The sequence below is a fragment of the Euleptes europaea genome, chromosome 1 (genome assembly GCF_029931775.1).
Source record: "Euleptes europaea isolate rEulEur1 chromosome 1, rEulEur1.hap1, whole genome shotgun sequence".
Lineage (NCBI taxonomy): Eukaryota > Metazoa > Chordata > Lepidosauria > Squamata > Sphaerodactylidae > Euleptes > Euleptes europaea.
The window spans coordinates 70,549,947-70,563,030 of NC_079312.1; the positions used below are offsets into that span (position 1 = coordinate 70,549,947).

The following is a 13,084-nucleotide window of genomic DNA, read 5'->3' on the forward strand; positions in this document are numbered from 1 at the left end:
ACAATTGGTCAGTATTATCAACTGTGGCTAGCAGTTAGATCGGTTCTTCAGTGGAACAGGCTTTTTCGGGAGGTGGTAAGCTCTCCTTCCCTGGAGGTTTTTAAGCAGAGGCTAGATGGCCATCTGTCAGCAATGCTGATTCTATGACCTTAGGCAGATCATGAGAGGGAGGGCATCTTGGCCATCTTTTGGGCATGGGTCACTGGGGGTGCGGGGGGGAATTAGTTGTGAATTTCCTGCATCGTGCATGGGGTTGGACTAGATGATCCTGATGGTTGCTTCCAACTCTATGATTCTGTGATTCTCCAGAGTCACAGGTGGAGGTCTTCCACATCACTTCCTACTTGATCCTTTTAACTGGAGATTCTGGGCATTGAACCCAGGACTTTCTGCATGCAAAGCAGATCTTCTGCTGCTGTGTGAGAGCCCCTCCCCACCTGTCCAACCTGCCCCTTGGCACTGCAAGATGGTACCCTTAGTCTCAAGCAGATGGCTTGTACATAATCTCTCATGCACTTCGCTGAGTTTATGGAAGTGACCGAGACTGCTGCTCCGAAATCTGACACTACAGGTTTTAGCCTTGTGTTAGAATATATTGTCTTGTGTTTTTAGCTTAAATTGCCTTTAGTCTTCAATATAATTTTAGTATACATATTTAATTAAAGAAAAATAACAGCTACATGGCCCCTATGTCATTAGCCACTTGAAACAGATGAAGGCTTGATCTGCTTATGAGTAACCTCCACAGCCTACCATTGCAAACAATATATGATCGGAGGCATTTTCCTCACAACATCTGTCCAGAAACTGCACAGAACATTGTGGGGGTTGGAAATACCTCTTTCAAGAAGGGCTAACCTGTGCAGTGAAACCTGAAAGTAGAGCCCTTGTCAAGCCTGCCTCCTGGAGTCAAGTACAGGCAAATCTTGGGCAACAGTCCTCCACAACCAAGCTTCATGGTCACAGGATGCTGCTGTGTTCGTAACCTTGGCAGTGCCTGCATCCTTCCACAGCCAAAACATCCCACAAGATTATCATTCAGATTTAAAGAAGTGATTTTTTTTAAGGTGATCACAGCTAGTGTTTGTCAGCATCCCATTCTCATAAATGCCAAGTTAGGGACGTTATTGTAAGCTGAATGCGAATGGCCTCTCTTTGAACACATGAACATGTAAAGCTGCCTTATCCTGAATCAGACCCTTGGTCCATCAGAGTCAGTATTGTCTACTCAGACCAGCAGCAGCTCTCTAGGGTCTCAGGCTGAGGTCTTTCACATCACCTACTTGCCTAGACCTTTAACTGGAGATGCCAGGAATTGATCCTGGGACCTTTTGCGTGCCAAGCAGAGGCTCTACCACTGAGCCACAGCCCCTCTCCTTTTGTTCATTCAGTTGACATGCCTCAATTTCAAGGGTGGGTGGGACTAATAAAACATTCTTAGTAATTTATTTGCAAGGCTGCATCATAGGGCCTTATAGTATTAAACCACTCTGCTGCCTTCTTCTCTGTTAGGATCTTATGCTGCTCCATGGTTGGAGAACAGGAGCCATTGTTCCAGAACTGGAAACTGAAATCCGTATCATTAATACAGAGCAATACATGCACTCTTTGACTTGGCAACAGGCGCTTACAGGACTTCTGGAGAGGATGCAGGTAAAAAAGACCCTTGGTGGTAGTAAAGTAACACATGCATGGTGGTAGTAAAGTAACACATGCATCATTTAGTGAGGTTATGATTAGACCCTCCTCAGTTCTTTCATTTAAAAGTAACCTGGCTGCAGTGATATCATAGTCAGAAGGCCTGTTCAGAGCCTTCTGGTTCAGTTGCCGACAGCTGCTAGCTGTGGGCCATACTCTGATAAGACAGTGTGGCCTTATTCCTGCTGCTGCCATCTCAATAGCTGCCTAAAAGCTCATAGTCCTAGGCAGAGGAGAAGTAAGTTGGTACAGGGGGAAAAGAGTGAGTATAAACCTCCTTGTTACTTCTATAAGATGGCAAGGGGGCAAGCAAGGCCTTCCAATACCTGGAATTATGCAAATAGTGCAAAAAATCTCCAACAATCTTACCTGCCAGAGGAGATTCCCTCATCTCTAGCTGTGATTACCACTGGAGGATTCTGGTGATGCATGCCTTTTACTGTGACTCTGACACTGATGTTATTTATGGAGGGTGAAGAGAAGAATGGTGACAAACTTCACTGTCACCTCAATTTTACCTTTCATTAAAGCTTTGTTTACTATCTAATATGTATCTCAGTTAATTTGTGGTTCGGGATTTAAAAACAAAGGTACGAACTTTATAATCTATACTTATTATATACAATCTACAAAAAAAATGGAGATTCATAGTTGTAAGACAACTGAATCCACCCCAAAATGTGAATTAATTTGACATCCACAACATTTTAAAAACAGGTATTTATGTGCTTGTTATGTGCTGTCAAGATGCTTCCACTTATAGAAAGGTATTTTCTGTAACAGAGAACTGATCTTTAGAATAGGCATGTTCAAAATAAATTTTTTTAAATTTCAGATGTATCGAGATGCTGAATCAAAGCAAGTGCTGCTAGAGTGGGTGAAAGAACGACAGGAAATTAGGTAACTCTTGCTATAACTTATCCTTATGTTCTTCAAAAAAATTCTGTTTCAGTGTCAGTACGACATTAAAAATTCAATGTTATATAATCATTCGTAGTTGTTTAGTTAAGCAGGAAACCATCTGGTTAGTTACAGAATATACATAATGTTTATTTTTAAAATGCACTTACATTTTCGCCTGGATAGTAATTATAAACGAAAGCTACAATGCATTCTGCTAGATTAATCTTTTGAGATATGTATATGCAGTATTTTTCTTCGTCATCATCAGAAGGATTCTTACCCACCCCCTTTTTTTGCCTTCTGTACCTATACCAAATAAAATAAATACATTATAAAAAAAATAATTTTGCTTCACCATACTCCACAAATGGCAACATCATGTTGGTGTCTCTGTTAAACATCGCACTCATATGAACAATTATGGAAACAGTTGCGGCTAGCAAAACATTTTCATGTTGTGGAAATCCTTCCCCTTTGATGGAAAGATTTGTTGAATCCCTGCCTTTGATATTGAATTTTAAACCTAATAGCATTTGTGTTTTCTGGTTGGATAGCGTTGTGTTCCTTGAAGTCTCCCACACCTTCAAAGAATTCCCAAGAACTAACATGTTCAAAGGAGGATAATGGTGGCACCTTCTGGGGAAACGTAGCATAGCAGTTATGGATAAAATCCAAATTGTCGCTGATGTTGCTGATAATATCTAACTCTTTCCTTTCAGATCACTTGCGAAAAACCTGTTTAATCCCCAGTTTGGAAGCATTTTTCGAACCTTCCACAACCCGACCTACTTTTCTCGGAGACTGATTCGTTTTTCTGACATCTACATGGCGTCTATCAGCAGCCTGCTTAACTATGACGTGAACTTCACCTTCTACCCTCGGCGAACCCCTCTGCAGCATGAAGCTCCTCTCTGGATGGATCAGCTCTGTACTGGTTGCATGAAGACACCATTCTTAGAGGAAATGCTGCACATCCGGTGAAAGAAGGCAGGATGGGCAGGTTAAAAAACACCAGTGGCAAGAGATGCTGCTTATGAGGGGCGTTGACTGCTCCACCACACATTGCTACCCAGTTACTGGCCATTGATACACCTCCCGGCACTTTGTAAGAGAAGATACCTGGGAGGGATTGAATAAGAGTAGGAAAATTGTCTTATGAAAATGCTTTACTGATGACCAAGAGACTGAGATTGGAGAAGGAAGGTTTCCTGAAAAGTCAAATTTTGTTTCTTCGCCAAGGAAATTTGCCCAAGATGTTCTAGTCAGGGCCTTGGGTTTGAATGTTAAATACAGGTGATTGGTATTTTCAACATCTATATATGCTACACAGCTCTATTTGGACTTGTCTACATAGAAGTGTTATGTTTAGAAGTACCTTAGCTGTGATAATACTGCCAGAATGGAATGTTTGTACATCCTCTAGTAGGAACACCTCCAGTGCTAAGACCTGGGCCCTGACCTGTTGTCTAGTAACCTGTATCACTTTTGCCTTATCGCCAATACACAGTGCATTAGAATTGTGAAGATAGCTAAAATAATTATCTTTTATTTAAAAGATTTGATGTGAACACTTTAGATAAATTTGAAGGTGCTAACATGTATTTAAAAGAACCAGTTGAGCATGGTGCACGAAACAAAGAGCAAAGACAAGAATGGACACAGATCTGCTAAATGGCTCTTATTCTCAGCTTGCTTGGCCCATCTGTATGAATCTGGGTAGTTGTGTGGCTGCTGTTCAGAAATTAATAAAAATTGAAACAGTGAGAATTCTCACTAGTAGGGCAGCTTGTATTTCTGCTAGACTGAGGAGCCATTTCTATATGCTTACAGATTACTGTACTCATTCTGCATGTCGTTACTTGCAGCAGAATGTTGAAGTAACGTCACAGGACAACATTGCAGTCAAGTGTCAGTGTTTTGTAAGGCTTCATTTGCAACTGCAAGTCATTAGACGCTGTCATCAAGTACGTTGTAGGGCACTGATCCCCCCACACACACACCATTCAACTGTGTGATCTGAGCTGGGCACTGGAACTGTGGAGTCAACCCAGTATGCGGCTGCTGTGAAAAAGGCCAATTCCACGCGAGCCATAATTAGAACAGGAATAGAAAATAAAACTGCTGCTATCATACTGCCCTTGAGCAAATCTTTGATGAAGACCACACTTCAGGGAGGCAGCAGACCAGCATCGAAGTGATGCAGGACCACATATATACAAGGATTAATCTGCCGATGAAGTTATCCGTCCTTTTACTACATGCCTCCTCCGTGTTTAATGGGCAATGAAGTATGCTTTAAGTTAGGTTGACAAAAACAACCCATTATAAACATGTGCACAATATGTAAACAATTCTCCAATTACAGTTGACAGGTAATGTTTTTATTTCAAATTGTGTAACATAGAAGAGCATCTTCAACAGAGGGGCCAACAATGCAGTTTCAGAGAAAAATGATCAACACTGTCCACCTCGGAAGATTTTTAGTAACCCGCTGCAAGTTCTCTGCAGTATCCTGAACAAAAACATTCATTCATTATAATATTACATATGGCTAAAGTTTACTTTATGGGCAGATAACTGCCCATAAATGATCCTGAGCATGCATCAGGACTTTTCAAGGATCCCTTCTTTCCTCCAGCTCCTCACTTCACCCCTAAACAATTCCACAATACTGAAAGACCCTTCAAAGCAGCATCTAGCACAGCACAAGGTGCTGCATTCAGAAGAGAACATTGATGATGTCTCCACGCATGTGGCTCTTTAGATCTCAATTCCCAGTCCAAGTCTTTAAGAAGAGGAATGGAACAGCCGTATGTCTAAGCTGATGAGTCTTCACAGTTTACCTAAAGGTCACTTGTCAGTTTGCTCCCACTGGATGCATAAAGACACCACAGCAGACCATGATAACCAAGACCACACTCTGTTCCTTCTGAATGGCAACGCTCCTGGGAAACACTTTTTTCCTGCAGTACAGATAAACTTACTGATCTGCAAAAATTCCATGTGTATCTGAAAAGTCTTCTCCGGCAGAATCCTGAAACCACAATACAGCACACATAAGGCGAGTCTGACAAACTCCTCCATTTATCAAGCTTGAGTTTTATCATCCTCTCACCAGTCCAGCTAAGATAATACTTACCATGTATTAAATGCTAATAAACATATTAATTGTATAAAGTGTACACAGCTGCTAGCTGGTACATATTACGGTGATGTGTAGATGTCCTTACATACTGGATGGTTGTCAGGAGTCAGAGCGTTTTAAAAGCTATGCCCACCATGTGGAGTGGCAGCTCAAACCAGCCCTTTTCATGGGTCTCAACCTGCAGATGACCATGTTTAGATCAGACCTTTTAGAGAAGAACATTGAACTCCCTGCCATTTCTAGTTTTCCATTATCCTTACAGAAGATCTGTGCCATTATTTGTTAGATTGCCCATTATATCTTATGCCAAGGCAAAAAGTCTAGAGGCAATCCTGGCCAGTTTGGTCCAACGTACTGTGACGGAGAAGATCTTATTTCTCCTTGCAGATACAGAGACAGTAGTCTCCCATAAAGTTTCCCTTTTTTACATTGGCAGCAAAGAAAATCCGGCTCAGGCTGGTCCAACATAGTAAAACTGAACATAACTGAGTCATAAACTCGTTTTTTGATGGGAAGTGGGATTTACTAATTATAACTGAACATTATTTGGGCAGCCCTTCAAAGTTTGGGCTTGAGACCTAACTATTAGGGTTTATTCTCATTCATATGAAGTTTGGAGTGGTATTGCTGTTTATTTAATGCTGTGGTATTCCCAAATAACTTCAAACGTTACATTTTTAAAGAACATTATGTGTCGTTCTCCAGTATTTTGATAAATTCTGGTGGGTTTGAGAGATATACTTATTTTTATTCTGATGCAAAAATGTAACTTTTATTAATGATTGTTATAGGGACTTTTATCAGTTCTTGTAACTTTCTTTGGCCAAATGCAATAAACGTGAACCTAACCTAACCTACAAAAGATAAATTAAAGAAAAATGAAAGTATTTAGCTATGCTAGTTTCAGTTAAGAAGCAAAAGTTTTAGCTTTGTGTTAATAATTTGTTGTGTTCAAAGGGAATGCCTGCAATTCTTATTGATGTTTGCTTTCCCCCCTTAAATTCTTGAAGTTATTTTTATGTTACTTAAACTAATGTTCAATTAAAAGGAAGCAATTAACTATACTCCAGTCAGATGAATTCAGCCAGTGTGGTATAGCAATTAGTGTTGGACTAGGATCTGGGAGACCCAGGTTCAAATCTCCACTCTGTCGTGGAAGTTTGCTGGGTAACCTTGAACTAGTCAGATACACTCACAGGGCTGCTGTGAGAACAAAACAGAGAGGAGAAAAAGGTAGGTTGCTTTGGAGTCCCCACAGGGGAGAATGGCAGAATATAAATGAAGCAAATAAATAAAGTGCAGTTGTAATTTGGGGTTGCTTGAACACAATACTTCATCCCACTGCCTGAAAGTTGACAAGGCTAATAAAGTAATTGAATTCAAATAAGAAAATGTTATGGAAAATACCTTCATTCCACTTGTACAGTTGTCAAAGATACCAACAGCCAAAAATCCCTGCTTTCCCAACTTAATGAGAGTCAGCAAAAATAAGTCAATAAACGCTGAAGACTGGGGTCATTTATAAAGGCTGTCTTTGCCACTCGCTCATTGCAGAGTTAAATAACCCAAATGTAAAAATGCCTATTCATGGCTGCACATTGAAAAAAGAAAGTGCAAGGCTGTGCTTATTCATTCAAAGGCAGCCCTCAGTATTCCGCCCCAAAGGGAGTGGAATGCCGTCATTGTCGCCCTCCCCCTGTACCCTCCCATTGGCCAGCTGGCCAGCGCTGTAATTGGTCCTCAGAGAAGAAAAAAAATGGTGCTATTTTGTGTGCCGAAGGCAGGCATAAGATTTGCCCCTCCACCATATTCTCACCCCAATTACAATTTCCCTAGCGCTTTTATCCCCCCCCCCATTTTCCGTGAAACAATAGCGATATTGGCACTAGAGGAGAGAGGGCAGGAGGGCGTACTTAACTTTTTCTTTGCCAGTAGCTTCCTCACTCCCCCCTTTTTTTAATTCCCTAAATCAAACAGCGGTGGGGTAACAATAGTTGACGAGAATGGGGGGGGTGTCTCGCTGGCAATGAGACACACATGCTAGGCTCCTTGAACTCAGTAGGGCTCCCTTTGGCACGTGCTGCTGAACGTGCTTAGCCCCTTGCTAATTCCCATGTCTACAGCAGTAGAAAAGAAAGTGTCCTCCATCGGAGGAAAGTTGCCTCTGTAGGAAGAGGTAGGGAGGGGAGAGAACAATGGGCAGGAGAAGGGCGTGCTCTTTGAGCCCCGAGCTGTGATTCTTCATGAACTCCCAAGTGGCTGCTTCTCACCGGGTCCAGAGCAAAACAAAAAAGTCACATTTAAAGGGGTCCCTGGAAAGGCGAAGCAACTGTGCACCAGTGTCGAAGTGACTTCTGAAGTGGGCTGTAATCATGAAGAACCCGGGGGGGGGGGGAGTGGGCCACTTCAGCCTGGAACATGCAGCTAATACCAAAGCATAAATAACCTGGCTCTCTTACCTCAAATGGCTCATCATAGAGAGAACTATGTGCTCCATAGATGGGATTTGGGATGGACACCAAGGCTGGGTTCCTTTCCTCCCAGGGCAACGGCTCTTCATCTTCCAGCTCAGCCTATAAGCAAAGTACAAACAGATTAAGCATTTCTTTGCCTTACAAATGGCAGTACTGATGAATTGATCGGAAAAGGGCAGAGCCAACGCCTGTTCTATGTACAACATTGAGACTTTGGAAAGTGAAAATTATCTCAGTAACCATTACAGCAATCCTATAAACAAAGCCAGTGTTAATTATCCCCTTGTTACAGACAGAAGGTTGATCCTGAGGCTTGCCAAAGGCCATTCCTTGCAGTTCTGAAATTTGAACTGCAGACTTTAGCTCTACAACAAAGCTAAATTTGCTTCCCTCATCCTGGTTAGCATTTTCCTTGATTGATTTCAGTTAACTGCACAGTAGTGAAAATGCAAGGTTCTCAACTATCAGAATTACACAGGATTTATTCTCCTAGGTTTTTGAGATCATTAGTGTCAGCCAAACAAGACTGCAATACAATTTCCTCTTCTTAAATGTAACCACAGATGCAGTGTTGTTGGGATTAAAGGAATATCAGCAATCTTTTGTGACCACAAATAAGATTACAACCAAGTGGCAGAAGTAACAGCAATGGAAAAAAGTCTGTAGGGGGCTAATTACAGAAACAGAAGTACATACACAGAGTACAGTCCTTTCCTATTAAACAAATCATGTAAATACCTTCAGGTAGCGAAACTGGAATCCCTGATTCTTTCTTCTGAGGTAGTAGTAGGATACTCCAGCAATAGCTACACATAGCAGCACTACAGCAACAGTACTCACACTGACGGTTACAGCCAAAGCAGATGCTTTTACAGCACCCGAAACCTGAAAAAAGCAAAGATGCTTTGTTCATGCTTGAAAATGTTAGCCCACAGGGCAACTTCAGCACATTTTAACCTCCTCATTGCTTTTCATCAAGGGTACTTTTGCCAAAGTACTGTATTTTTATGCAGCAACCAATATCAGAACGGGAAGTGAGAAACTGTGCTCTTTTCAGAGAGACTAAAAATGGACAGTAGCCAACATCAATGGAAGGGGGGGGGTCCTTAACCTACTTTGGCAGACCCCGTCACCTTGTATTTCCTTTTCTGTCTCTGCTGTTGTTCCAGCAGCATCATTTTGCACCTTAAACATTCCCTACTGAACAAAGAGTGTGTTTGGGGGTGGTGATGGTATATCAATGAGAGAATATCAATTAGAGATTTGCTATATGATTATTTGCTTTCACCATCACTGTGTTTACTGGTCTAGATTGACAACAGCCATTTCCACATGGCAGTTTTTCCTCCACCTTCGCTTCTAAACTGATCCAGAGCACTTTTTTAAAAAAGAGTGTCCACATAATATTGTCCTCTATCCAGGTTTTCCCCATCCTCAGTATGCTCTCTTTCAAACCCGCTTCACTCTAACCTCTTAGGAAATAACATGATCAAAGCACATTCTCAAGCCATCCGGATGTGAAGGCTGTAGTTCAAAGGTGCCTTTCATACCAGCACCACCTTCCTGCTATCAGCCCCTTGTGGCCATCATTTCTCCTGCCACTATAGAAATTACTGATATTTTTTTAAAGCGCTCTAATGCTGTGGTAGGGAAAACGACAGCTGGAAAGTGCACAGAGAACTCCTAAGTGGAAGCACTGCTGCCATGGCAAATGCCTCTACATTTGCAGTGGCAATGAAAGTAACACAAGCGAAGCCATACCTTGTGGAAGCAGCCAATGTTTACTGGAAATAATAACATATGTTTAGTTACTTAAAATATTAATTCCCAAGGAAGTATCAGGAAGGAATAAGTGTAAAAACTGAAACAGAAGGTAGATTTCACAACCAAATCCTTTGATCTGCTTGGGCAAGCAGGGGATGTAAGGGCCTTTTCACAATTGTAACAATGAGATTTTGGTTTCACACTAGAGCAAACCCACCACAAAATGTCATAAATAAACCAGCAACCAACCTGAACAACATGCCCATATTGAAGTGGTACCATTAACGGTGTTTCAATAGCATGAATTATCCCATTGGAAGCCAGAATATCCCATTCAACAACCACTGTATCATTAACCACCTTAGAACCCTGGTACAATAAAAGTGAAGAAACCAATATTAATAAATCATTCATTTAAAATAAATTGTATTTAAAGAGATCTTAGAATTGTGAAGCAAATTAGATATCAAGACAGTGTTTTGTTCAAAGTTAATTCAAAGGGTTTTTTAAATCATCAATGCAATATGTAAAGAGAAAACTGATTCTGCCCAGTTATCTACAGGTACTCACCGGAGGGTGGGTGCTGTTCATGGAGTCTGCAATGGAAAGGTTGTATCCTGCTTGGGAAGATATAATTGCACCAGCTGTGAGATTGATGCTCAGCAGGGGCTCATCACTCACTGATACATGAAGCTTCAGGTCATTCAATGTTAAAGACTGGTAAAAAACAACAACAGAAGTTTCAGTTTCATTTAGTTAATTTATTGATAAACAGACACTTTGATTGTTGAACTCCTAAAGGGGAGAGCAAAATCATAGCAAACTGCATGCTGCCTTCAGTTCAGTACTGATTTCTTTCATATACATACATGCTCGCCTGGGGCACAGCAAATGGCTGTCAATTGAACAGACCTGGGGTTAGGCCTGTAACATAAAACCAGTTTATTTCATTGGTAGGTCAGGAATCATAGCATCTTTGAGTAGTAGACAATTAGGTTGCAGGCAAGGTTGAAGAAGAAAAAATTGTCACCTTTCCTACACGAAAACAGTGGTTACCTCATTCATTTAAATGAATGCAAATTTAAATTTGGTGCAAACTGGTTACCAGTGAGGTAAATTTTATAAATAAAAGAAAACAAATATGGTAAAAGCACAAAATGGAAGCCAGCATGAAATGCCACAAAATCCTCCACGAGCTGGCTTGTTGGCTTATACTCAAATGAAGCTGGTCTCGAGGCATGACAAAGTCTCCTCGCTGCACTTAGCAACACCAGTGGCAAGGCTAGGCTTTACTTGTGCTGGTGATGCCACCGACGTTCATAATTCCTTGGTTCAGAATACAAATGGCAGCATCTTGTAATATTTAAATTCAGGATAAGGTGAGCACTGCAGTCCCACGAGTTGTTTCCCAGCTTGGATTTTTAACCTGGTCTGGAAAAGAACCACTAACTCACTCCCCCTCCCCCTACTTCTCTGCTGTGATGAGTGCTGTAATGGTAGGGTTGCCAGGTCCCTCTTAGCCACCGGCGGGAGGTTTTTTGGGCAGAGCCTGAGTAGGGCAGAGTTTGGGGAGAAGAGGGACTTCAATGCCGTAGAATCCAATTGCCAAAGCAGCCATTTTCTCCAGGTGAACTGATCTCTATTAGCTGGAGATCAGTTGTAATAGCTGGAGATCTCCAGCTAGTACCTGGAGGTTGTCAAACAAGGAGCCACAGGTGCTAAACAGGAGTATGGAATTAAAAAAAAATAGCACAAGAAAAGTACAACCTAACAATAAGGCGATAAGAACACTAGTATTGCTATTAAGAAAATGTATTGAGGAACAGCCTCACAAGAACAACCGCAGTTGTAGAGCAAATCAGACAACAGGTCTGGTGTAAGCAAAATACAAAACCGCATAAGCGTTATCAAGGTCAAGACACAACACAAGGCGTTCACAATGTAAAAGTCCATATATAAAGATTAATACAAATAGGCAATGAAGAATAGACATGCGCAATGGGCTTCCGGTAAAAATCCCATTTCATGAAGAATTTTTTCAAGCGTTCAATCCTTCCGTGTGCCTGGAAATTCATTCACGGATTAAAGGAGTGTGCCTTCATAGTATAGACGGACGGCTGGATATATTATGAAGGCACACTCCTTTAATCCGTGAATGAATTTTCAGGCACACAGAAGGACTGAACGCTTGAAAAAATTCTTCGTGAAATGGGATTTTTACCGGAAGCCCATTGCGCATGTCTATTCTTCGTTGCCTATTTGTATTAATCTTTATATATGGACTTTTACATTGTGAACGCCTTGTGTTGTGTCTTGACCTTGATAACGCTTATGCGGTTTTGTATTTTGCTTACACCAGACCTGTTGTCTGATTTGCTCTACAACTGCGGTTGTTCTTGTGAGGCTGTTCCTCAATACATTTTCTTAATAGCAATACTAGTGTTCTTATCGCCTTATTGTTAGGTTGTACTTTTCTTGTGCTATTTTATTGAATTCCAGTACCTGGAGGTTGGCAACCCTATGTAATGGCGGCAGCAAGGATGCAACTTGCTGACTCTTCCACCACACATGTAATTAGACTGGTGCTAAGGCAGCGTCCCAGATTACAGGCACCTTGGGCCATGTAGTTTTCGCAGGGCATTTGATGTCAGGCACCCAGAGAAAACTACATTTCCCAGGGTGTTCCTGTAAATATTTTATGTTTGGTCAAAGGACCATAATAAACAATTTACATTTCTCAGGGTGCCTGGGAATCTGGTACAGCAATATTCATTCTAGATATCAAGGAGGAAATAGACCTACAGACCTCTCTTCCCTTACAGAAACAGCCGTGACTGTTGGAACAACAGCGGCCATTGCAACGGCTGCAACAACAGCGGCCATTGCAACTGCTGCAACAGTTGCTAGTAAGGCAGCTTTGGGAGCATGGGGAGGCAGCAGCTATAACCCAAGTTAAAACTCTTCAGGGGTGGGGTGGGGAATAAGCATTCTCTGGCATTGCTAGAGCAAGGCCCATGGCAAATCAAGCTACAGGGAGTTATCTCATCTTTGTAATGGCACTGTTTACAGAATAATCACTGAAAGTTCAACCAAGCATACT

At 41.5% G+C, this 13,084-nt stretch overlaps 2 protein-coding genes across 3 annotated transcripts in view; one reads left to right on the forward strand and one right to left on the reverse strand.

Annotated features, from left to right (window-relative positions):
* The window catches only part of NT5DC2 (5'-nucleotidase domain containing 2), a 30,323-nt gene extending 26,720 nt beyond the window's left edge, over nt 1–3,603 (forward strand). For both annotated transcript variants that reach the window (XM_056863309.1, XM_056863317.1), the window contains exons 12-14: nt 1,513–1,653; nt 2,534–2,598; nt 3,321–3,603. In XM_056863309.1, the coding sequence (XP_056719287.1) occupies nt 1,513–1,653; nt 2,534–2,598; nt 3,321–3,582 (468 nt within the window). In that variant the 3' untranslated portion in view covers nt 3,583–3,603. The remainder of the gene's footprint in view (nt 1–1,512; nt 1,654–2,533; nt 2,599–3,320) is intronic.
* Nucleotides 3,604–5,581: 1,978 nt separating this feature from the next.
* Nucleotides 5,582–13,084, reverse strand: part of STAB1 (stabilin 1) — a 109,873-nt gene continuing 102,370 nt past the window's right edge. The window contains exons 62-67 of the mRNA XM_056847179.1: nt 10,555–10,701; nt 10,234–10,353; nt 8,959–9,105; nt 8,206–8,319; nt 7,154–7,213; nt 5,582–5,635 (exon numbers count right to left, since the gene is read on the reverse strand). Of these exons, the coding sequence (XP_056703157.1) occupies nt 5,582–5,635; nt 7,154–7,213; nt 8,206–8,319; nt 8,959–9,105; nt 10,234–10,353; nt 10,555–10,701 (642 nt within the window). The remainder of the gene's footprint in view (nt 5,636–7,153; nt 7,214–8,205; nt 8,320–8,958; nt 9,106–10,233; nt 10,354–10,554; nt 10,702–13,084) is intronic.